Raw genomic sequence first — 26,235 nt, forward strand, 5'->3', positions numbered from 1 at the left:
TGTCCTATCACTGTAGTAGTAGTTCCTGACAAAGAGTCCCTCTCCAGCTTCCCTACAGGCTCCCTTCAGAGACAGGGAGGTTTCTATCGGGGAACAGCTGAATTCTAATCGGGCTGAACAGCCCCGATTTCCTCAGCCTGTCTTTACAGGGGAGGTGCTCCTGTCCTCATATCAGCTTGGAGTCCTTCCTCTGGACGTGCACCTGCTGTGCCTGCCGGTGGCACATACACGCGAGGAGCAGATGAAGGACAAGCCTCACTGGCATCATCTTCCAGTGGGCTTCACCTTCCCAAATCTAGAAAGCAACTGGGCTGCCCAGCTTTCCCGCAGCAGAGAACCGCTCTCTCCCGCAGCCCGGGAAAACTCCGGCCAGGGGCGGCAGCCTCGGGCCCGCCCGCTGCCGGCGCCTCCCCCGTCCCCGCCGGCCGGGCCCGCCCCGCGGCACCTGCGCGGAGGCGGTGCGGGGCAACGCGGGGGCAGCGCCGCGCCCCGCCCCGGGCCCGCCTCCGCCGCCCCGGCCCGGCCCGGCCCCAGCCCCAGCCCCGGCTCCGCCCGGCCGAGCCGCAGCCCGGCGGCCGCACCGAGCCATGGCGAGCGCGGCGCTCCCCGCGCAGCCCCAGGAACCGGAGGCCCCGCAGGAGCGACGCGCGGCGGCGCCGGCGGAGACGGAGCCGGCGGAGATGTCAGGCGGGGCCGGGGCGGCGGCGGTGCTGGGAGAGACCGGGCTGGCCGTGGGCTGCTGCATCGCGGCGGCGCTCAGCTGGGAGCGGCCCCTCCGCAGCCTCGGCGGCTTCGTCTGCGCCAACCTGCTCTTCTGGTGAGCCAGCCGGGCCGGGGTGGGCGCCGGGCCGGGGTCGGGACCGCCCCCCAGGATGGGAAAGCCCCCGCCCGGCCCGGCCCGGCACGCCCCGCCCGCAGCGGGCGTCTCCTCCCCCCGCTCCGCGCTTCCCTCGGCCCCCGGGCGGAGCGTTTGCCCCCTGCCCTCCCCTGGCGGCTGCCCCAGCGGGGAGCTGACCCGCGCCCGCAGCGAAGGAAGGTCCTGCTCTTCGCTCCACCTGCGCCACGGCATTCCCTGCCCCCGGCATTCCCTGCCCCCAGCCGCCGCTCCGCGTCTGGGCACGGCCCTCACGCTGAGTGCACTTGCTTGGTCGGGTTCTTTCACCCTCGGGTTCTGCCCCCGTATCCCACAGCATGATGCCTGATGAGGATGATGAGGAGGAGTCTCACATGGGAGCTGAACAGGGCGGCTGCAGGACACCCCGCCGAGAACTCGCATTTGTCACAGCCGAGAGGAGCCTCGGGCCGGCATTTCTGTGCAGAGTTTTGAAACCTGCTGAAATCAGGTCCCGAGCCCATCGGTTGTGCTGTGCTGATGCCCTGGTCCAGTACTTAAGAGTTCACTTTGGGTATATGTGGTTTTCCAAATTGGTGGCCTACTTAGTGGAGTCTTTGTGAAGTGGGCACAGCCGGAATGTTACTGCAGTGCACCAGTTCTCTTTTTGGACTAAGCTTTTTGTAGTCGAGGCAGTTTAGTTGAATAAACCCCAGAGATTAACATAGGGATGTGTTCATTGTTGTGTTTGTCATGTCTCTTTTGTTAATTTCTGTAGGAAAAAAGTTGTCTATGTGAAACTTCTTCAGGGCTTTCCCGTGATCTTAGGTTTTGCCAATGCCTGTATTTTTTTGCTTTCTGATCCAAAATGTTGTTGTATGCCTGCTTGATCATGTAGAGCAATTTATAAATTAGTGCACTGTCTAATAATACTGCAGAGGCTCTTAGGACTGAATAGTGTCTTCTTTCCTGTGGCTAGAACGGCTTCCTTTCCTCTTAAGCAAATAAGAGGTAAACAAGCAGTGCAGTGGATTAATAGCAAACTCCTCTTGATTCTCTATAACCCTAACAGTGTGATGTTTTCACATGAGATCCAAGTCATAGAAAGAAGACTTTCTGCACCTTTGTGCTGCATAAGAAAATCTCAGCAAATATTCTCAAAATAATTTTATCCTCTTTGATTCCAGAAGCAGATTGTGTGTGATGTCTAATTTAGGTTGGCTTTTATTATCCATCTTGCTCTTAGGTATCCATGGTAAATCCTTTCATTGAGGAAGTTACATGGTTTTGCTCTCATTTTCTGCATACTTCAGAGGTCACCTGTTCTTTCAGCCATTTGGAAAAGTCATAATGCTTTATATTTCTTTTCAGTGTGGCTCTGATAAAATTTTCAGGGACGACATCTAGCAGAATACATTTCCATGTCTCAAGGAATAGTAGCTGCTGGGCAACCCGTTGGCTATTTTTTTTCCAGATTTGACCCAAGCAAGGTATAAAATGCCTGCATTATTCAATGCCTGTAAGAAGTCTCCTTTGGTAGTCTTACTGGCAAGTTGGTGACCAGTATTTGAAGTTATTTTATCAAAATTCATAGCTCACTCTACTTTGTTCCTTTCAGGATGAGTTGGAGTAGCAAAAGTCAGGGCACAGATTGCTCATTTTAATTTGGTGATATTGTGTCTCAGAAGGAAGCTTGCTGTCCTAGTGCCAGGGAGTTTTGAGAGGTGTGGACAAACAAGGAAATGTTTAGAAGCAGGAATGATGACCAGTAAACTTCTGTGGTTTGAGAACATAAGGAAAGATCTCGGTAACAAACCTGTGAAATCTGAAACTTTGAAAATTAAACAGTCATTTAAATCTAAGGTCACATTTCCCTGCTTTGATATTGGGATCGTCAGTGTTTGCAGCACAGTGTGTTTGCTGCTTCTCCTTTTCTTTTTGAGATCCAGCTGGTCAGCCTGGTTTGTGGTGACTCAGACACAACTGCTTCAGGACTGGGAGCAAGTGTCCACCCCTGCTGCCTGTGAAGTCTCTCCCAAGCTTTGTGCTGGCTGGAGAAACTCTGTGCTGGTGCCAGAAGTTCACTCCAGGTGTTCTGAGTATTAGGCTGTTGACTGATAACTTTCAGTCTTGGGTTTAATCTTTTCCAAATATTAACTTTTAGTCCTAGATTTCTAAGCTAGAAGTCTCTCCTAATTATTATTCTCTGCATGTATGGAATAGAGGGGATAGTGGCAGCTTTTTGTTCTCCCAATCTGTAATTTTAAATTTCTACAAGGTCAGAGGAGTGAGTTTATTTTCAGTAATTCTGTACTGTTCCATGCGTTTTGTAGTTTGCAGATATCTATTTCAAATACATGTTTTCTATCTGTAGATAAATATTTTAAACCAAAGTACATTAATGTTTGCAAGGTCATTCCTATATACACTAGTTGCATCTGTTCACCAATTGCCCAATTTCCTGATTTCCCTAGGATTTTTTGTGAAGGGAGGCAGCAGAAAAACTGACGTAATAGATCTTTTCTCTTTTCCTGTCTTGTGGAATAAATTTATTGTATTACCCTGTTTGCTATGCTCTTCACCAGCCCAAATCCACTTTTTTTTTTGAGGATTTTAATATACCTTCTGACCTCAGAAGGTATATTTGCAGGTCTGCTTTTAACAATGTTACATGATGTTATTGTACTGACTCTACCAAGTAACTGACCAACTGTGTAAAATACAGGTATCAGTCCTTGACTGACAGGTGTGCATGCCTAATTTTCCATTAAAAATAATCTTTTGTCACCATCCATACCCATACTTTTTGTTTGGTCTCAGATGTAGTGAATATTTCCATTGTCTGAGAGAAACAATTAAGAGAGAAAACAGTATCGCTTATATCTGAATTGTCCGTGTACCTTGCATCAGGTAAATATTGTGTATTTCTAGACAGAAAATCTAATCGCTCTTTAAATGTAAGTAACAAAACACACATTCAGAGTTTAGTGGCTTGGTATGCTTTGTTTTTAAGTATCCAATTTGTTTTAGGAGTTGTTATTGAAGTGTTTGTTTTGTTTCAAAGTATCCAGTTCACTTTAAGATTTGTTCTTAAAGTGTTTCTTACTTGAAATCTCTGCTTGGCAATGATAAAGTATACCATGAAGAGATCTCAAAGTACTTTTCATTCATTAATTCTTTCAATGTAAGAAAGCAGTACTAAGCTAAGCATTTCTTTCATGTATTTGCACACAACTTGTAATGCTACCACTACTATACCTCACTTGTCTATAAATCAAGATTTCTGGCCGTTTGGAGAGCAGTGTGCATGCACAAAGTATGCTTGCATTTTTATTCTTTGTTACAAGAAGAAAGACATGCAGCAGCCCTGTTTTATTTGTGGACTTAGGTGTTTGTTCACTGTCAGTGCTGACTGTGGCTATCACTGGAAACGTAGTCTAGGGGACCTACTCAGACATTCTTGGTGACAAAATGTCAAATTAAGTGAGAATTGGAATAAAATAAATCTTTGAAATCAAAACATAAAGAAAATACATGAAAATTAACTGAGTTGGCGTAAGGCAGGATATTGATATTCTGAGGCCAGTTTATAGCATGCTAGTCTTCAGGTCACTTAATTAAATTTGTAGTATCTTCCAAGTCAGGAGAACACATACAGATTTTTTCCTTATAGCACCCAGATGCTAAATGTGGTTTCGAATGTGGGAAATTTTGGTCTTTGGCTGTCTTTGTTAGAGGAAATCTTAGAGCTACATTCAGAGTTTCTTGGGATTACTTTCCCAAAATCCAAAGTATCAGGATAGCACACAAGTGAACACTCCTGCCTTAAATTCTAATAAGAGTTTATGTCTCTGGTGACTCAAGTAGGAATAGTAGAGTAGGTTAAGTATTGACATTATTCTTTTGTAATGATAATACCTTCATTATCAGAAAATAGAAAAAAAAATTCTGGCATAGGCAGTTTTGAAATTCACTGTGCATTCACATGAATGGGTTTCTTATATGGTTGCTAGTTTGTTTCTTCTAGTCTGATGGTCCTTAACTTATTTAATTTGCTGCTTTTTGCTAAGTCTTTGTAACTTACTGGTATTGGAATTTATTTTATTCCACCTAGCTATAGTACAGCAAATTGCTGATATTTCTTTAAGCATAAGCAAATGTTTGTGGTTTGTTTTTTTTTTGGTTTTTTTTTTTTTTTTTTTTTTTTTTTTTTTTTTTTTTTTTTTTTTTTTTGCTTCCTAGAAGGTGGTTTTCCAAAATACTCTTCCTCAAGTAATGCTAAAATTCTAACTTCAGCATAAGTTGGGATATAATTTTAGGGTCTACTTGGTTTTACCCAGGCAGTCTTAGGCTTATATTCACTTTTCCAATAAAAATTATGAAAACTTTTGAAGGCTTTGGAGGTAGAAAAGTGGAAAAGAAAGTGAAATTAATTTGATTTATTTAACAAAAATGATTAGAAGCCATTAACAGCTTTTTAGTGACCGTTTTCATACTTTTGGCTGAGGGATTAGTTTACAGGAATGAAAATTGACATTGTTTAAGAGCCAGACAGTGTTACATAAAAACCTGGACAGTTGACAGCATTTTTCAACCAATAAGATGAAATCAGGATCAGTCAGAAAAGAAATCAAGTGGGATAATTGAGGAAAAGCAAGAATTACTGAAAAATTTAGGATCAAATCTAGGATGAAAACATTATGGAAGATGGAAATCCAGAACAAAGGAGGACAGAAATTAATTGCAGCATGGCTTGTGTTTATTCTGTCTTGCTGAAATGTACGTATGCTGTGTCTAAAACAGCTGTTTCGAGAGAGAAATTATAATTTCATCCTGTATTGCTTCAAAATAATGAGACCTTTCAAATAGTAAGTAGAATTTTGAGAACAATGGAAGTTTTAGGGGGATATGCTCTGCTCCATGGTAGATGTTACAGGACTAATGAGAGCATTAAAGAAAAGGAGATTTAGGGCAGCACGATAGAGGTGCTACTGCTCAAACTGCTGCTACTGTATGAGAAAATGGGATTAAGATTTCTTCTGTGCTTTGCCAGAGCACAGGTTAATTAAGGTCATCTGGGCATTTGTCTGAAAAAACAAAGGAGGCAAGGTTATTTGATGTTATGTGTTTAAATCAAAATAATTTTAACTTCCATGGAAATATCATCCCCTCTTTTCACTGGTGTAGCAGTAGAATTTGACTCAGAAGGTATGTAGTTCATACCTTCTGAGTTCCTACCTGTAGTTCAAGGTATGTAGACTCAGAAGATATGTAGTTCAGGTCATTTAAACTTTGTCCTTCTCAAATGCTTTTTATGTGCCTGTCTTATTGCAACAGGTTGCAGTAAATCTGATCCAAAAGCACAAATATTGAAACTTGATTCTAACTGCTGCATTCCTCAAGAGGTTTTCTTGCAAACAGTGTGAGAGAATTTTACAATGTGAAATTATTAACTTAATCCTATTTCCCAGACCACCAATATGCTTCCAAATGTGCCAGTTTATAAGCACATTTATCTTTGGTGATTAAACGTGAAGCATTGGAACAATTTTTCTAGTGTTTTTTTCTTAGGGACTTCTACTATTTTCTGTTTTATTTAGACTTATTTTTAAAGCTAAGAGGTGGTTTTGTGAGTTGGGGTAGAGAAAACAACACACAATTTGAATTCCCATCCTGGATGTTAAGTTAGCATTGTCCAGCTGTCTTTGCTTTTGCCCTGAAACCTGTGCACAGACCTTCCAGAGAACTACCCTTTCTACAGATGGCTGTCAAAGTAACAGTAATTCAAATTTCTGGGAGTCTGTTTTTTAGGACAAGAGGTTTATTTATTGATCAAAATATTGATTTTAGAATTCAAGTAAGTTCTGGAAAGTTTTCTAAAGAAAAACAGATTTGGTCTGTGCTTTCTGGCTGAATAAATATGATCCTAATCTTTCCAGTGAAACCTGACAAATAAGCTCTTTGAATAAAAGTTGATGGCTGAGTTTTCTTTGTCTTAACAAAGAAAGAATTTTAAAAAATGGTCCACGTTTTAGAATAACAAGCATGCCTTTTCTGCTTAAGGTTTTTTTTTTTAATTGTTTATTTTTATGTACCTAGTGTTAGAATTTTTAGATTTATGGGTGCTATCCAATGGAACACTCTTTGCTAGCTGGCACATAGGTTACAAATCAACTGCTTTTCTGTGCTTCATTTTACTCTGTTTGAAATGTCTCAAGTACTTAATTTTCTCTCTTATTTACAGAAAAACTTGAAGTGAAAAATGGTGCTTCTTTCCAATTTATGTCTTTATGGAAGGTTTTTCTCCACTAAATTAGATATTATCTAAAACATTTTTGATGTACTTATTTTTAAGAACAACATTTACAACATTACAACATTTCCCAGGTTTTCAGCTAAACAGATATACAGCTTTCTAAGTTCAAAATGCCAGGCACCCAGAGTGCTAGTGTGTATATTTTAAATTTTAATTAACATTAGATGTGGAGTAAATGCTTTTGAAATTAATTTATTCAACAGATTGTGCTTTTTGGAAGGGTAGGGAGATTTTTTAGACATAATTTAAGCCTTTGTTCTTTCTAAAATTTTCACAGAACATATACAGATGTGGTTTTTTACATGTAATTTCCTCTCTTCAGTATGGAATCTGCTGTGCCAGTTTTTGTGTATTTTTCAGACATGCAAGTTAAATATCATATAAATATAATAATATTGTACCAAATTCTATTCTGTAAAGAGATTCTACCAAAAAAAGTGTGCATAACTTACTCTGACTTAAGTGAAAATCTACACTTCTTGTGTAGGAATCGGGAAGGGATTTTTGCATTATAATTCTTGAACAGTTACCTAAATTCTTTGGCTCAGACCAGGTGTCTTGGTTTCATCCTGGATGGAATTATTTTTCTTCCTGATACAGTGTTGCAGTGCTGTATTTTGGATTCAGTATGAGAACAAAGTTGATAACAAACTGATATTTCAGTTGTTGCTGATCAGTGTTTACCCTAAATCAAGGACTTTCCAGTTTTCCATGCTCTGCCAGCAAGCAGGTGCACAAGAAGCCAGGATGGGGCACAGCCAGGACAGCTGACCTGAGCTGGCCAAAGGGATATTCCAAACCACAGTGTGTCATGCCCAGTATACAGCCTGGGAGGAGCTGGCCAGGAGCTGCCCATCACGGATCAGGTTGGGCTGAGCACTGGTCAGTGGGTGATGAGCAGTGGTACCATGCATCACTGGTCTTTATTCCTCTCTCTTTTTGTTGTATCACATTTCATTTATTATTATTGTTACTCTTATTAAAGTGTTCTTAAGCCCTGGCTTTTACTTCTTTCCATTCTCCTTCCCATCTCACCAGGGCAGGAGAAAAGTGATCAACCTTAATTGTCAGCTAGTGTTATACCACAACACCAAAATGTCCTAAAGGAACAATGGTAAAAGTACTGGATTGTTGAGTTCTGACTTCCAATGTTTTGAATACTCGAGGCTTGGATTTCCGTATATGTAGATAAAGCATTTTGATATTTACAGAGGCTTAGTATGAAAATCATTGATATAGAAGAGCAATTCACATAAAAGTTGTAAATTTAATAGACATTAAAAGCAGGATTTGCAAACGTGCTTTGAGATGGCTTTTCAGTTAGGAGAATTTAAGCATTAAATTACCTGTAAATAAAATAATGTTGAATATATATTTTTTCTTCTTGATTCACAGGAGGGCAAACAAAATTATTGACACTTTGATCAATAACGGCACAAGCTTTCTGATACTACCTTTACCATGTATTTCAAAATTTTGTTCAGGCAGTGTACTTCATGCTGTAATTAGAAGAAAACAAGCCCTCTTCCCCTTCCCCAGAACTCTTGCTTGAGACAATCATCAGAATTTATTGCAATCACACAGGTGTTGATTACTTCAGCAGTAAGTGTGGAAGAATGGTCTACATTCAGCTCCAAGCAGGAAACAGTTACCACCAGGAAACAGTTGCTATCACATCTTTTCCTTACCCAAATGCCTTCACTGTAGATGTTTGTCTGAAACAGCATTAGGTGGTCCTCTGTAAGAGCAAAGTACACGTAGCTTTGAAATTAGCCGTTCAGAATTCTCAAAGTGCACTAGAAATATTTCCTCTCCTCTGAGGAGGGCCATTCTCTGTGTGATTCATGTCGTAGGCCATGCTTGCTTATCACTGTCTGATTGGAAGAAAACCAGTTCTATGGAAAGCTCGAGCTGAAAGGTGTCAGGAGGAAACAGTTATATATCAACCTGCTCTCTTTAGAACTCCATGGAATTACTCGAAGAGTCTAGCCTCTGGTTTTAAGATGTAAATATGAGTTTGTGGAACATAGAACTGAAGTCCACAAGTCACTCATGCAGCCAATAAATGTGTCATAAAAGCTGATGGTGAAGCAAAGCTCCATGCTCACATCTGTGTTACTGACAGCTTTCATTTATTTATGCCATTATCTCTGGATTTCATCTAGGGGTAGATGGCTATTAAAAATGTACCTGCTAAGGCTTTCCAGAAATAACTAGCACTGGCTGCTGATAGTCTAAATAATTTAATTTTTGATTAAATATTTTCTTATGGTTTGTGTTTAAGAAGTGCAACTCGTTCATAGCTGTAGAATGTGTTGTAAAAAACCCAAATCCTTAACAACTGAAATGAAAGAATCAAATTGGTTAACATTTATTTAACAATTTGAAAAAATTTGGTAGGTCTGCACCTTCCCTGTATCTCATGATACAATTAAAAACAGCTCGTCATGCCCTGTAAGTTTTATTATGTTTACTGACTGCAATATTGTATGATATTGTTAACCATCAAAATTTCTTAGCTGGCTCATGACACTTGAATAACTTTGTACAATCCGGTTTGTGCAGGTTATTGTCCCAGGTGCTCTGGGACAATTCTGGTGCCCTGTGAGATACCTGCCTTTTGATACAACAAATCGACAGTATTGACAAATGACCATCCATACTTTAAAGAACTGAAGAAAAGACAAGAAGGTACCTTAGGCTACTTTTCTATCTTTAGGTCCACCATCATGCAGTTGAATAATTTCCACTTTTAATTCAAGTTTTGATTCTTACTTGTGCAGTTTAGAATTATTTCAGAACAGCTGCAATTTAACCAGGCCCAGAAACAGAAACTGTTGTGGCCTTAAGTTCTAAGGTCAGCATCTTGCAAAAAAATATTTGCCAACCACTTCTAATAGCCTACAATAGTCACAGAATGAAAATACCATTCAGGTTGGTAGGGGCTTCATGAGGTCTCTAGTATGGCTTGCAGCTCAAAATAAGATCAGTACTTAATTCAGATGAGATTGCTCAGGGTTTTGTCTTCACAGCCATCAAGGCTGGAAATTCCACAACCTTTGTGGACAATCACTGCTTCATTATCCGTTGATACTGCTCCTATTTCGTTTTACAAAAATGGTTTCCCAGTCTTACACAGAGGAGTTGAGTGGCACACTGGCTCCATCACATTTACATTCTTCCTACGTAGAAGAATGTAGGATGGAAGGACAGCTGGAGGTCAGCTAGTCTGGCTTGCTCAAATGAGCTCCAGCTGGAGCACATTGCTCAGGTTCTCACACAGCTAAGCTTTTGAAAGTCCTACTCCACAGTGGTCTGCCACCTGCTTAGCACCTCCATTAGCACTTTCACTTGAGTGCTTTGGACTAGAGGACCTCCTTCATAGTGAGGCCACTGTACTCCTTCTTGCAGCCTCCAAGCCAGGTGGCTGTATCCCATCCCTGGGGCTGTGTCTGAGTGAGGGCCTTTCCTGTGCAAGGAGTGCTTGTTTCACACAGTGACAGGGACTGAGTCCTGGGCACCTTACAACTGGGTGTTTTTGCAGTCCTGCACTGCCTACAGCAGAATTTCTTGTCCCCTTGTGCAAGCTGTCCTATTAACTCCTGAAGTAGTTATCTGGAATGCATTATTCTGTACATTGTTTCTTAACCCCTGTGTTCCCCCCAAAAAAACATTCACAAAATACTGCAGAATTCAAGGGGGGAACAAATCTTGCTTATGTCTCCAGTAATGGTTTTTACTTCTGCATCACTTGTAAAAGAAATAAAACAGTTTGAACTTCAGTCTGTTTTGTTTATTGCTTAAAAAAGAGAACATGTTTAGTAAGCTTTTCTTACATAGCATTCTTCTACAATACAGAAGGAGTGCAGTGTATGAGGATTTCATTCTGGAGCCTTTAATTTTTGTCAAATATGTGTGCGTTAGAAATGCTTAAGAGTACAATCTGTTATTTTTTTAAAAAAAAGAAGGGGCAAAAATGCCCTAACTTTTAATAATAAGCCAAAGTACCACAGAAACTATTAGTCTGGTTGCTGTGCATCATGTTGATAATTCCTAGAAGAATTCTGAATCCTGACAGTGGTAGTAGCATAATAAGTGTTTTTTAGATCCCTGCATGTTGAACTAACTGTTTGATAAGCTTATGTTTGATAGATATATGCCAAAAGAGTGCAAGGGGACCTTATCAGCTTTCCACTAGGAAGGGCTTCAAGGATGCAGATCTCTGACATATGGCTCACAAATAGTTTTTCTAATCTATATTGCTCTGGCACCTGAGGACTGACACAAGCTGGCTGAGTGAATTCACAAGGGATAGTCTTTCTTGCAAACATCACAGTCTAGATAAAGAGCTAGTAATGTTAAGACATGGAAAGTTCAGTCAGAACAATTCAAAGCTCTCCAAAGAAGTTAAAAGTCCTTGTTTGGTGACTACATTAGCTGTTTCAACTGGATTACAATTTTCCTCAAACATTGGAGCAGGGACACTGCAGTACTGAGAAGGTGGAATGACATGACTTGGCAGCATCTGAGGATGCTACCTTGTTAATCCTTGTTTGCTAATCCTAGTCCTCATTAGTGCAATTGTTTTTAACAGCAGGTGACAGGTGTGATTGCAGTGAAATTAACAGCGTGGTTTAGTTGTGAGCATAAAGTAGGTCAAACATGTTCTGTGCATTTTTTGAAAGGCACACTAAGCCATCTTAGTAAGCATCTGATCTTACCTTGAAAAGCTAGTAAGACGTGTGTGTATGTACACACATGCACCCACTTGTATATAAATTCTGGTACTGATGCATGTATTTGAGAACATCAAAGAGTGGCCAATGGTAATTGCTAAGTCAGGGCATTCTGTGTGATTCTATAAACATTCATGCAGAAGCACTGTGAAGACTCTATAGAATAGACATGGTATTAAGCTCAAACAGTTTGAAGGTCTGCATTTTTATAAACTTCTGCTGTCTAGAAGTTGGACAAAAAATTTTTCATTTGATTTTTTTTTACACAGCATCACATCTCTCCCCCAGCACATTATCAGTAAATTAAGTAAGTAGGCTAAACAAAATCTTCCATGCAGTGGAACTTAACACTTAAACACAATCAAAGATTTTTAATGCTGAATAATATTACCAAGAAAAATAGTAGGACAGTATGATGCAAAGCTGTTACAAGTTTTGATTTATTGAGCTATGATTGGGCACTTTTGATAGAGGTTGCCCTGTAATAATTTTTCTCAATACTTTTCTGTTGGTTTACTCGAGCTGGCTGAATTATACAAAGGGGCTGATTTTATACGTTTATTTTATAGAATAATCTTATAATTCAAATTCTCTACAGATATAAAAACCCTTTATATTTGGATAAAATCTTCAGTGTGAGCTTATGTGTTTGTATTGGAATTCATATACTGGTCTGCTCAGGGTATTGGTATTATGAGTTTGTGTTAAATGTGAAAATTAGTGGCATGGACATTTTTTTTAAGGGGGATTTTCTTTTTGAGGTTTGCAAGGAATACTGGAGCAGTTTACTACTACAGCAGTGTGTCCTGAGCTTGTTAGAAATATTGTGAAGACAATTTTCTTTCTTTGAGATGTGCTCAAAGGGCACCTCTTGGTTTCCTGCAGTTGCTGTGTTTGCTACTATTTTCACTCCCCTTCCCCCTCTTTCTTGCAGAAAAGCTCTGCAGCAGAAAGGGGGTAGAAGCTGGGTAGCCAGCTGCCCTGTTTTCAAATCTGAGAGGTTTCTTGAAAACATCCCAGTTTTGTATGATTTTGTTTCTGTTGGTATTCTCATTTGATCCAGTGCCTTAGACAGTGGCTTCTTACTGGTTTTGGCTAACCTCAGCTTTTTAAAGTTAATTGCTTTTACTTTGAAAAATTAACTTGTTCACTGTTTCTGTTCAGATCACTGATTTAAAGTGCTCAAAACCAGTTATTAAAATACTTTAGCTTTTTAAATTTATTTTGTTGAGTTTTAATTCTTTTTACTTCACATCATTTTTTTGTGAGTTAAGATATTTGCCTGTAAAACAGATAGAAGAGCTTATCTCCAAACACACCTGGATAACGAAGTCAGCAATGCATGAGATTGTGATTCATACTTTCTGAGTCTAGGTCTGTTTGACTTGACAGGACACGTTCTAAAAAAATTACATAATTAAAAAGAAAATTCATGAAAGCTTGTTAATAAGACAAGTTTTAGTGTTATTCTGTCATAGAGATTTACCTCATCTTTGTGTTTGAAAGAATGATTTGTATAAAAATCTTGCCTAAACATAGGTTCTGTAGGAAGCAAAAGAAACATTTTTACCTTTTTTTGGTGCATTGTGCCAAGACAATTAGTTTTAATGAAACCACAGTTAATTTAAAAGTAGTACTTTCTATGCAATAACTAAAATATTCTGTTTTCTTTATTTTCTCTGTGTGTAAATAAAAGTATGGACAAAAATCTACTACAAACTCATTGTTTAATCTTTGTATCTTTAAATGCAATGCTTGGAGCTCTCAGTATTTGCTTCTCATGGAAAGGTTGTGGGGAGAAACTGAACTCAATTATTGCAATCTGAGTCTATTTCTTCTTATTTATTTTCAATATTAGTAGCAGCTCTTAGTTTTTGCATGCTTCCAATGAGTTTTGAAGTATTCAACATTTATTTCTTCTTGATATTCTAGGTTTGTTGCATTGACCCCTTGGAGGTTGTATCATCTGACTTCCCTTATAATACTTGGAGTGTTAATTCTTCAGATAATGAAGGATTTGGTGTTCTCAAAGATAAAAGGTAAGTGATGGATAGAGTTATGTGCTTAAACACCTGCACTTTGGAGCATGCTAATTCATTATTAAAGCCAGGTCAATATTATGATTATTGTAAAAGTACCAGCTACTTTTAGAGGGTGATAGTAGATCTGTGATGGTCTATTGCCATTTTCAATTAAGTTTTGCTGTATTTGATAGGGAGGGCACTAGGAGATTTGTTTTAGCACTTAGGTTAGGAGTGGACAGTCATTCTTGTTTCTTAACTGATAGGTCTTAAAATGCATTCTTTTCTAAAATACAGAGTTTCCCTAGACATTCATACTTCTTCCAACATTAATCATGTAATTTTTGGAATTTTGGGACATCCAGTATATATCAGTGAAATTTTTAAATAGAGAAATTACCCATTGTAGCACAGCTGGAATAAGAAGTGAACAGTATTTTCTTTTTACTTTGTGTAGCATTTAATTTCCAGAGTGTATAAAGTCTTGTGTGAATACAACCAGTTTTGAAAAGGATTTTGAGTTTGTTGGCTGGTCTGGTGGTTTGGGATTTTTTTTTCAATTCCTGTCCTGTACTTCATTACCATATTGAAAATTCTTTGACAAAATGCTCATTATAAGTTTTCTGGTTTCATTGCCATGAAGATTGGTTTTTTTTTCAAGATTCTTATTTTGCCTTTTATTTATTGTTAAATCCCATGCAAAGTGTTTGAAAACATCTGAACATAGAACAAAAGTAGGAAATAGATGTCAGAGAAGCAAGATATTCCTCTGTGATTTACTAACACTTAATTTCTGACTGCCAAGGCCAGTTGTTCCCTGCTTATTTACAACAGGTATTTGCTACCTTTTCTGAAGGATGATTTACTGTCATTCCCTTTTCCGGGAGTCTTGGTTACCGTTCTGTTTCCTGATTGAGTATTACAAGCCCAGAGGCCAACTTTAAAAGCTAAGAAGAATTTGTTATTTTAAGCTCTGTGCTGTATAAATCACCACAAATATTGAATACCTTGCTAGCTGGAGGGCAATGATTTAGGTAAATTCACTTGTACCTGTAAATAATATTTTTGTAGTGACCAAATTCAGGATGTACCAATCTCATGTTTGTGTGAGTATTTAACCATTCATTTATGAGATGAGGCTAGGAAGACCTCTATTTCCTAGCTTAAACAATAATTATTTACTGTAGTAAACTAATTTATTTTACTATTGTCTTTGATGCTATTGTAGACAGAGTTTAAGAAAAATCAGGCCCTCTAAGTAATACTGTAGGAGTCTTGTGGTAATGAATAGAAATCAATGAAGTGCCACTCCAAGAAGCAGAAAAAATTCTTCCCAGTATATCACGTCCATGTAACTGCTTCACACTTCCAGCCAGCCACTAGATGGCAAGACTATTACAGGTTCATGAAGAATGTAGAGTGGTTGTCAGTGTGTAGAAGTAGAGTGTATGATCATGTTCAAGTTATGTTATCATCTTCATTGCATCCTTCCATGTGGAAATGTAGCCATAGAGGATCCTGACTTTTTCCAATAGTGATTTTAACTGTATGTTAAGTTTACAGAAAGCAATTCAAGAACTGTTACTGTAAGATGATACAGCTTTCCTGTTTGGCTGATACAAAGAATTCCTTAGTCATTTTGTCCCAATTCTGAATATGTTCTATGAATAAATAATAACATTCTTTCTGATTTAGTGCACTGTGTTTCATCTTACATTCTTACAATTGCAGGTGCACAGCTTTGGAGGACCATCACTGGCAAGTAGGTATTTTATTTTTAATGCATGGTTATTTATTACTTTATTTTTTATAGTTGGCCTGGATTTTTTTAAAAGTCTGTTTTCTTCTAATAAATTTCTGAATTATTTTGATCCTAAAATATTTTCTAAGTTTATTAGTGCTTGTTCATGATTTTTAATAATTTTTTCCTTCTGATTTGAATTATATTAAAGTATATAGTAACATATCAGAATACTTCTAGAAATGCTTTTTGTTACACTGGGATTATCATGCTTTGTGTTTTCTGAGAATTAGTGCTTTCTTTGTAAAGCAGAATAATACTGTGTTGGTCAAGGAGGTAACTTTTACAACTTATAGAACTTTTAGAACTTATACCAGTGCTGCTGACTAGAAGTAGGTAAGATGGCTGGGATTTCTCTTTAAGTCAGCATAAGTAATTGATCATTATAAATGCGAATAAATATAATTTGATATCCATGTGAATAGAAATTAATAATTTTGAAGCCTGTTGACTTGCCTGTCTTAGAAAAATGTTTATGTCATATTACTGTAGAGTATATAATTTATTTAATTTGTTGGCAGTTGTCCTGGTTCCAGCCAAGACAGAGTTAATTTTTGCAGTAGCCAGAAGGGGTGTGGCCAGGACTCAAAGGTCTTTTTATTCTCTAGCACCTCTCCTCATTTTCCAGGGGTGAGGGAAGGAGTCCCTTCCAGGTCCCACAGTGTGGCAGCACAGTCAGGTGTGGTCGGGAGTTTACACATGGTGTGTGAATCATTCACCTCCCACGTGCACTGATATTGTCACTGTTACTGTTTATTGTTCTTTCTCATTGCTGTTTCCCATAAATTGTTCTTATTTCAACCCATGATCTTTACCTTTTTTGTTTCCAGTTCTCCTGTCCAGCCCTCCACAGGGGAAGGGGTGATGGGGGAGTGAGTGAGCAGTGTGTGGTTTGGAGTGTTTCAGTGGGAACACTGAACTGGGGAATACTATTCCTTAAGCACAACCGCAGTATAATCAATGTCTAAATGATTTGCAGACAATCCATTTTCAGAACAAAAGGTTGCATATTTAAGGCATTATTCTTCTGATCAGACCACCAGGATTTATTATATATCTGACATAATTTGAAAGCATATCCATTACTACACTATTGTTTTATAGCCTGACACTGAAGAAACAGTAATGCAGAGTTGAAAAAGGGAAGATGCTGAGTTTTCTTCTTTTGTTTTGTTGTTTAGAGACAGATATCAATGTCATAGCAATTGCAGAAGGCAGTTCAGATGTGCAGCCTCTGTTCAGTTTTATACCTCTTAACTTCCACAGGTATGAAATCTCATAAGCATAAAATGGAGCTATATGGAATTGATGACAACTTAGTTTATAAACTGAGCAGAGTAAAATGCTTTTACCATAGCTAGTGCTATTTCATGTATAGAGTGGCAGTGCTTCAAAAAATTTAATTGAGAAGCCATTCCCGTGGCACGGTAGGTTAGTTTTGATTTATATTTCATTTCTCCTTTCTGTTATTTGCCAGAGAAATTTACATAAAATTTAATGTCTTTCAGGGTTTTGAATCTGACTTTACCTGTCTGTTTACATTCAAGATGAAGAAGGCAAAGAAAACCAAATTGCTTGTGAAGTGAAAGGAAACATAGGTTTTTGACTGCCTATTGTTTCCATGAAAAATAATTCTGCAGTCTGATAAATTTTTCTTCTCTTACTCAGTTCATCAGGTCACCAAACTAGAATAGTTGATTTTAATGAAAAGACTATAAATAGTAGTTTAAATATCTTGGATTCAGGTTTTCAGTTGTTCAGAATGCTGGACTTGATTTGCTGTTCTGTGGGGAGACAATGCAGGGAGTGAAAAAGAGAATTTGATGAGCTCACCATAGCTCATGCCTTTGGGTAATATAATACAAGCATTGTATGTGTCCATCTAGCCCAGAATCTGCTCTCTGAAGGGATCCAGCCAGGAGAAACATGACCTTGGGTAATGTCCTGCATTAAAGCAGGACAAGCTTGCAAGGTTCTCTTGGTGTACTTTCCCAACAGCTTCCAGTTGAACCTTACCCCCACCACCCCCCCCTCCAAAGCTGTTCTAGGTGGACCTACCGTGAAATTCTCTTGTTGCTTTTGTTATTAGAAACTTTTGTTGTTGGCAACATCCTGTACACAGAGATCCACAGCTGAACCACCTGCTTTGGGAACAGTCTTCTGTTTGTTTACTGCCCTATAATAGTTTGTAAGCTCTTCCTACATTTTTTCTTGTTGGAAGAAATACTGAGCAATTACTCTCTATTAGTATTCTCCAGCAAGCTGTGACTTTCATAAACTTCTGTCCTGACCTGTTCTCTTCAGTTCATGACTGCTTACTTTTTTCTAAAATAGAGATTCTCTGAGTTTTGATGTCTTCATTGGGCTTTTCTGCATTTTTTCTTCTATTTCTGTGCTCCTTTTTGCTGCAGAGACAGAATTACAAATAGCATTCAGGGAGATCCTTGTACATTGTCCCTCTCTTCTTTTCATAATAAATTCCAGCATTTGATGGGAGTTTTTTTTTAACCTCTACTGAGCTCTGAAATGATGTTTTCATGGATCCATGTTTTCATGGATAGTGACTTCAAGGTAATGTCCTGAGTAGTAAAGCTTAAAGCTTATATGACTTTAAGAGTTTTTGGTTTTTTTTAATCTTTTAATTTCTTCACATTTCATCTGCCTTTTCTGCAAGAAATCATGTGATACTTGATTAAATTCTGCTAATCCTTGCAGCTGGTCTCTGTCTAATTCCTTTCATTTGTCATGGCTTCTTATGCTCCATAAAAGCATTTCATTTGATGAGAGACCTTGTTGAAAGCCTTCTCAGAAATCCAGGTGACTTTTTATGGACATCACTGTTCATCTAAAAGCAGGTTCAGTTTTGGAAAGGACGGAAGGTTTGTGATACGACGTCCTTTACAGCTTACATTAGGACAGGCATGCATGCCCTTTGTTAGTTTTCCTGACAGTTTGCACACAGCAGAGATGAGTGTTTAGTGGTTTGCAGTTCTCTGGCTCTGGTGTGCCTTCCCTAAAAATAGATATTGCTTTAGACACTTCACAGTCCTCTGCCTTAAGGCAGCTTTAAGAGACGCCGTTTAACCAAAATGAAATTTCAACTGTTGCACCCAGCCTTTCATTTATAGCTTTTATAAGTTCACAGAAAGACTTTGCATTTGTTTGCACTCTGGGTGGGTTTTTCTTTTTCTGAATGCTCCTGTAAATGTGCCTGTTGATTGTGTTGAAATTGAAAGAACTGCTGTAAGATGTTGAAGCTGAGTGCATGGTTCCTTTTCATTTTACTCAAAGCTGGATATGAAAAACTGTTTTCATGTTATCATATATGAGCAAGACGTGCCAAATATATCCCCATATCCAGCAGAGAATCACTGGCTCTTAAGTAACTTACTTAGAAAAAAATGTGGTAGATCTGGGATACTTTCAGTGAGAGACAATGCCTATTCTAATAAATTACATGATTCTGCATGATTTTTCTTTGGCATGCTGGCCCCACAGCCCTGCATCCATAGTTTGTAACTGCTTTAAGGTCCATGCAGAATGGCTGTGTGCAGCCAGGAAAGGATTTCTAGCCTGTGCCAACTTTGAAACTCCTCTGGATTGCTTTGGCAGGTGCTAGTTGGCATCTGCCAAAAATGTGCTAAGAGCTATTTTAACTGCAGAACTGACCAATTCTAGTGCCTGACAGAACTGCCACACACAGACTGGTTTGTCGAAACAGGTGTAGGTAGTACCAAAATTATCTGAACAGACTCATTTCCTGCCCTACCTTTTTGTTATGTGATTCTGGTTTTGAAAATTAATATCTATCAGTCAGTCACCAGCACAGTAGAATGTTTCATAAATGGTGGCACCAAAACCAAATGATGAGTTTTATAGTGAAATGGTAAACTTTTGGTAGTTGGAGGGTGAATTACCGTGACTGTTCTGAAACTTGCACTTTTTCAACATTCACATGCATTGTGTATTTCGTCTGCTGCATGTACATTCCAAGTATCAGAGACTGAAGTACTTCAATGAAAATGCTGTTAATTTGTGGCACTTGTTTTTGGTTCTCCTTCATCTTTGTTGAGCACTGCTGACTAGTCAGAGCAAGAATAGCATTACTTTTTTCATGGCCATAACTTAAATGCAGAATGCTTGTTGCCTCACATGTAAAATGTGTATATGTAGGAAGACCTGTGATTGTATTTCTAATGGAGTCATTTAGTACTATTTTAATTTTAAAATTTCAAACTGAAGATAAGTTAAACCTTCCTTAGGGATGGTAGCACTGTAGCACATTTTTCCCCCCAAATCTAGTTCTGTTTCTGAGGAACTGCTGTTCAGGTATCTTGCCTTTTTTAAAAATGGGTGACAGCTTTTAAAGGAGCACTGGAAAAGGTCACTTGTTAAATTACTCTACCTTATTATAAAGCTGTTTTATTTCTTCCTATTCGAGTGAGATTTCTTTGAAATCTGGAGCTTCTCTAGTCAGTGTGGTGTTACGTTTAAGTCAGTAGATGTATTAGAATATCCACGGTAATTGTAGCACACCTTCATTTCTTTAGTGGTCAAACTTAAGAAGATCAAATTAATATTAACACAGAATTATTATTTTATAGCAAACCTACAAAACCCTAGTTGCAGCCTGAGAAGGGACTAAGCAACAGTCCTTTTAAAAGGCCATCAGAGAGTGACTGAAAAGAATAAGCCAGAAAGAAAGGAGTTAATGCTCTGAAGACCAGCAGCTCTGCATAGCTTGTTTTCAGTCCCCTGTTATGTTTTATCATTTTCTCAGATCAAAGCTACCTGGGAATTCTGGGAAGAGCCTTGCCTGACCAGTCATGGTGTTAAGCTCCCTACTGCACTAATGGCTGCTTCTGCCACAGACTGCAGTAGGTGTGTAGTACTTACTGGATTATTAACCGTTGAATGTTTGGGATATAATCCTTTGGACTATGGAAATAAATCCTGAAAGGGTTCTCCTGGCCCTGTAGTTTGAAAGAAAGGGGTTTTTTATTCCCAAAGCACATTTTCTCCTCTGCTCCCAAGAGGAAGGAAAAATAAGCAAGTGCAGCACCATGAACAGCATGTCTAATCCACTGCTGCTCATGTGATTGGGTCAATGAAGATTTGCAATTTTGTAAGAAGAAACAGTAACATTTACAAGAGAAAAAGAACACTTCTTGGTGGAAGCTTTTAACTGGCAGCTGTCTTTATTGAAGCACTTTAGGACTTGATGTTGAAAACCATGGTTAATATTGAAGTGCTCTTGAAGCTCGGTAGTTAGATAAATGGGATATTTCTGAAATAATAGCCTTCACTGATAGAAGGTTACAAACTGACACACAGAGGTTATTTTCTAAGCCCAGGACATTCCTGTTCCTCACCACCTCCCTCCTCCAGTCCCTTCTTTGTGGATTCCTTTTATGAGAGTTAGCTGTGGTGATACTTGTGGACTCCCAGAGCCATCAGAGTTGCTGCCCACTTGCAGGAGAGCGTTACTGTTTGGTAGGTAACAACATCCATTACTGGGTCAGCTCATGTGACAGATCAGATTCAAATTCAGGCCATAGCTTTTCCAGATCTGAATTCATCTTTTGATCTACACTGGTTTCACAGTTGCATCAGCCCAGCTCATAGACATTTGTATGCATTACAGTGGTCAGTGTGTTCTGAAGAACAGTATTCTAAACTAGCACCATTCAGAGGTTGACAGATTTCATGTAATGTGTGGCTGTTAAGCTTTTGAATCTAACTCCGTAACAAAAATTATCTTTTGAATCTAGTAACTCCATGACTCTAAAAACTCCATAATGCATTTGTGCAAAATTGTTCCTAATATGTCACTGAGAGCAATGAGAAAAACTCTTTGTGTTGTCCCCAAATATAAATGAAACAATTGCCCCTTTCATCTAATTATCATGCTTTGTTTATTATGTCAGAGGCTTTACATACCTCTGATTTACATATGTTTTGCCTGCTGGGTTTGCTTAAGACAATCTGCAAGTCATGTGCCTGAATATTTCTGACGTAGTCTGCTTAGTCTGATTTCATGATCAATGGAGAAAGATTTTAAATACTTCTTGAGATATATATCCTGATCTACCTCTTCCCAAACAAATGTCTGTAGGTGGGTCAGGTATATTGTGTCTTAATGGTGACTGTTTGTTTCCCTTGAATATAGACAGGAAGCCTAGGGTGGTGAGACAAGTGAGGGTGTTTACACCCCTTGTGTCATTGTTCCCTGTTGATCTGAAGGCCTGTCTGTTTTGGAGATGCCACTGACTGCTGCTTGTGGCTACAATAAGAAACTGACTCTTGCACTCTTGGCACAACACGCAGGAATACCAATCCACAGCAGTAATAACTGCAGGGCACGAGAACTTGGTTTATTTATCTCTTTGTGTATATAAAGTTTCTCTGAAATGAGTCTCAGGCACAGTATGATTGTGTATTCAGATCACTCTTGAGACCAAGACCAAGGATGTGCTGCTTCACTGTATCTCAAAATAAAAGTCCTGTCCTTCAGGGTGTTGCAAAGAGATTTCTTTGCAGATGAGTGGATTAAGAAATAAGAGGTCTTTTTCCATTAGGAACTCCAACAAGATCAAGGCTGTAGCAGAAGTGTGTCTGTTATACACTTGTTAATCCATTTCCTTGATGTTATAGATAGGAAAAAATGTAATGTGAGCCAGGGGCACTCATGTGGGCCAGTCAGTACCAAAACACGGCACCATCAGTTCCAGTTTCTGTTGCGCAGTCTCTTTGTCTTGCTTTGGTCATCCAGACAGGATCCATTCCTCACATGACCTTACACAACTACACTATCTGGTAACAGACTGAAGAAAATACTTCCTGTGGACCTACAGCAAGGCAGAGGGCAGAATATAGTCTAACAGATAAATAAATAAAAATAGTCTCCAGAGAGCAAATATTTGCTTCTTCAGTTATTTCAATGTAGTCTGAAGGCATCTGGAGTATTCAAAGACTTCCAGCCATGGTATTTCATTGTGGTTGCTGTTCTGTTCATTTTGCCTCATAAATTTGTATGAGTTTGTGTTGGAAGATATATATGGCTGGATAACATACCTCTAACAATTCTGCTTCAAATATGGTTCTCCCAAATGTTCTTAATATATAAAAGCTGTTGCAGTCCTTCAGGAAGTGAATGCATACTTGTGGAAAGCAAATGGAAATTGAGTTTTATTTGCAGCCTAAACTCATACTTTTTCAGTAACCACTGTACTGTTCAAATACCAGATTGTAATTGTCCTTTGTTTTATAGAATGTGTTGCTACAACTCAGATAGGCAGCAATATGTGTGGTGGGGTTTTTTCTAAAGGCACTTTACACATGAATGATCAAACCTTCTGCAGATTGCAGAAAGAATTGTCTACATTGCAAAAACCTCTTGCTTCATTTTTTGGCTTTTTTTTTAATATTGTGTGACCTTATTTCTTCTTTCTGGCTACTTATTTACAAGCTGTTAGCTACCTTTCCAAGTAATGTATTCTGCTGGGTTTGATTGCTTTATACTGATACCTGATAAAATAAACATACTGGTAAAGTTTTTCTTACAGGAGCAAAAAACAGTCATTCTGTAGAAATCCTGTAACTTTGGCAAAAGTGTCACACTTAGTCTGAAAACTGTTTAATACCTTTTTTTATACAATTGCAGGAAAAGGTTGGTAGTTGGTTGGTTCTTTTTTTGTTTAAGGGGAGGGGAAATGAGGGATGTTGTACAGCATTTGTAGGTGCCATGTATCTCTGGTAGAAATAGTTGGCTTGTTTGGCTTGTCATTTTTCTTATATTTGCCAGAAATTATATGTAGTGCACATAACCAATTTCTTCTCACATAGAGTGGTTTGCAAATTTATGAAGTCAGGCCTACTCTCTGTCATTCTCTAGTAATTTGGTTATATCTCAATTCTGTCTTTGCCATCACAAGGCATTTTCCTCTCTTCCTTGTCCCCAGAAGCTCAGCTCACCTTTCATTATGGAGGGTGCACAGAAGTCATGAGGAGAAAATGTTGGAATCATCCCGTTTCTTTACAATTACCAAAAAAATATTGCATTCCTCTTTCTGTAAGCCTTACTTGTCTTCTGTCCCTACTAGTTAAACATAAAGGTTAAACATTATCTTGGCTGCAAGAAGAGCAACTTCTGAAGAAGCAAGGGCAGAAACAAAGGACCAGCAGAATGGTACTGGAGCTGCTTTAACTGTTTTTATACAGGGATATATTCTAACCCAGTTATATTTACAGAAACTGTCATCATTCGTGTGTCAGTATCTGTATTGCTCTGAGCATGATGTTCAAACTAAGCAACATCAGTAAACACCAGTATCATGTAAAAGACATGACTGGTGCTGTGTATGGTAAATGTCTTGTAAATGCATCTCAGACATAGATTTTTTTTTTTAAGAACTAGTAAATAACTCAAGTAGAAACATTATCCTTTTCCACTGCGCTGCTTGTTTAATAAGTTTTTTCCCATTTTGCATTTATGCACTTGCCTTGTCAACTCTAGCATGTTCCTGACAAGTTAGGGTAGTTGTTTTTGTGCCATTTCCCAGTCTGAGCTCCTATATGTCTTGAACCCTAATTCTGTCCTTTGCTGTGTCTGAAACTCCTGCTGGGGTACTGCAACTCACTCATCTGAAGGATTAAGGCAAATACTGAATGAAAATGTTAAGGACATACCAGTCTCATATAACAAGGCACTTCTAATACTCTGCCCTTGCCCTTTGGTATAACTTTTCAATTAAATGTGAAGTTATGGAGATTGCATATATGCTGGGGTTTTTTCCAGTTTGCTTTTAAGTGTCATATAGCAGAATTTCAAAAGCATTGTAGCAGTTAGGATGTACGCTTTCATCTTCAGGACAGGCTGTGTACTTTTTATAAAAAGAAATTCTTTTTACTTTTTTGGATGCTGAATAATCCTCTTTGACTGCTTTAACAGCTTCTTAGCTTTGTTACTTACTTGCTCATAATAATAATAGCCAAGGGAGAGCAGTTGATCTAAAATTGCTTGGGTAGCCCTTTTTTTTTCTAGTTTTACTTCCTAAACTGTAATTCCTAGAGAAATTTATTACTCTACTTCTTCGTCCCACAATCCTGTTCTTTCCTGTACCCCACTGGGTAGTTGTAAGCAAAATTATTCAGAATTATTTTAAACTTTTAGTTTTATATAGAGAGTTCTGAAAGCATTCCATATTGTTTATTTTGGTGTTGCAGTACTGAGATACAAAGGAATAATTTGGAAGACTACTGTGGTGTGCTTTTGGGAAATTTTTTTCTTCTGTTCTGGAACAGAAGTGTTCTTACACTAATATTTAATTAAAATTTAAAATTCAAAAGAACACCTAATGAAGTCTGATTTGACAGCTGTTTTTTGGTCTTGCTAATCTCACAAACAGGTGATTTCAGTTATAATTTCTAAGCATATTGTTTGAAAGCTTTTTGGGGTGCGTGCATGTTCTGTTTGTATCTTCTCAGGGATAAACAAACATTATTCCTCTATTAAGCCAGAAGGATTAATTTCATGGACGAACACAAGGAAATTTCATGTGGAGGTTTCAAATGATCCTTATACCTAGCATTGTGATTGGACTGGATGATCTTGAAAGCCTTTTCCAACCTAAAAGGTTCTTTGATTTTGCCAGTTTGCCTCCATGCTGGAAGAAAAGCATCTGGGTACTGTGAGATGTGTATTTTTACTATACTTAAATAAACTAAGTTTTAAATACTTCTTTTTTTAATTTTGTAATACTTTGTTCAAGTGAAGTCTCTGCATCCATGATTAAATGTGTGAAATAAATACCTGCCATAAGTGCAGTCTGTGCAAACTGCAGGGTGTGCTGCGTTCTGTGCAAAAGTGGCTCAGTAATGAATTTCCTTTGTTACACATTGGTAAAAATGAAATACTACACTCAGCTGGAAAATGTGATCATAATCTGTGGTGATGGGAGGATGGATGTACAGCCTTTTTTATAATTTTTTGTTTAAACATAGGGCATTTTTTCTTCAGCAATTTTCAACATATAGTAAAGCCAGCTCTATTCCATGTTTGATATTTTAAAGCATAGGCCTGCAGTAACTGTTCAGTTATTTGTGAGTGTTTTGCTTCTGGATCCACTTTGTCTAAAATGCAGTTTTGTTAAAGGCATCTGTGAGCACAGACAGGTGGATTTGCCTGTTGTGAATAACCTGAGAGCTGCTAATTCTGAGCTGACCCAGTTCTGACATACTCACTGATGTGTCATGTGCCACCCATATTGTCATCACAGGGGAAAAAAATGCACCCTCCCCACTACTGCCTGCCATCATCTCAGCTTTCTCACATCTTTTTTTTTTTTTTTTGTCACTGTGTTTATTGTAATGATAGAATGTTTATTTTGATCACAGCACTAACCAAACATTAGGGAGAAGATTCGTAGAATTGAAGGTATTTGAGGAGTTTTTTAGTTCAGTTTTTTTCTAGCACTTTGAAAATAAAAGAACTTCTTAAAAATTATGGAATTAATGGAAAGTTGTAAAGA

General features: G+C 38.5%; 1 protein-coding gene across 1 annotated transcript in view; it reads left to right on the plus strand.

The window, feature by feature from the left end:
* Window positions 1-551: 551 nt before the first annotated feature.
* The window catches only part of RETREG1 (reticulophagy regulator 1), a 64,231-nt gene continuing 38,547 nt past the window's right edge, over window positions 552-26,235 (plus strand). The window contains exons 1-3 of the mRNA XM_059854448.1: window positions 552-817; window positions 13,817-13,923; window positions 15,637-15,667. Of these exons, the coding sequence (XP_059710431.1) occupies window positions 588-817; window positions 13,817-13,923; window positions 15,637-15,667 (368 nt within the window). The 5' untranslated portion in view covers window positions 552-587. The remainder of the gene's footprint in view (window positions 818-13,816; window positions 13,924-15,636; window positions 15,668-26,235) is intronic.

Source organism: Haemorhous mexicanus, chromosome 1 (genome assembly GCF_027477595.1).
Source record: "Haemorhous mexicanus isolate bHaeMex1 chromosome 1, bHaeMex1.pri, whole genome shotgun sequence".
NCBI lineage: Eukaryota > Metazoa > Chordata > Aves > Passeriformes > Fringillidae > Haemorhous > Haemorhous mexicanus.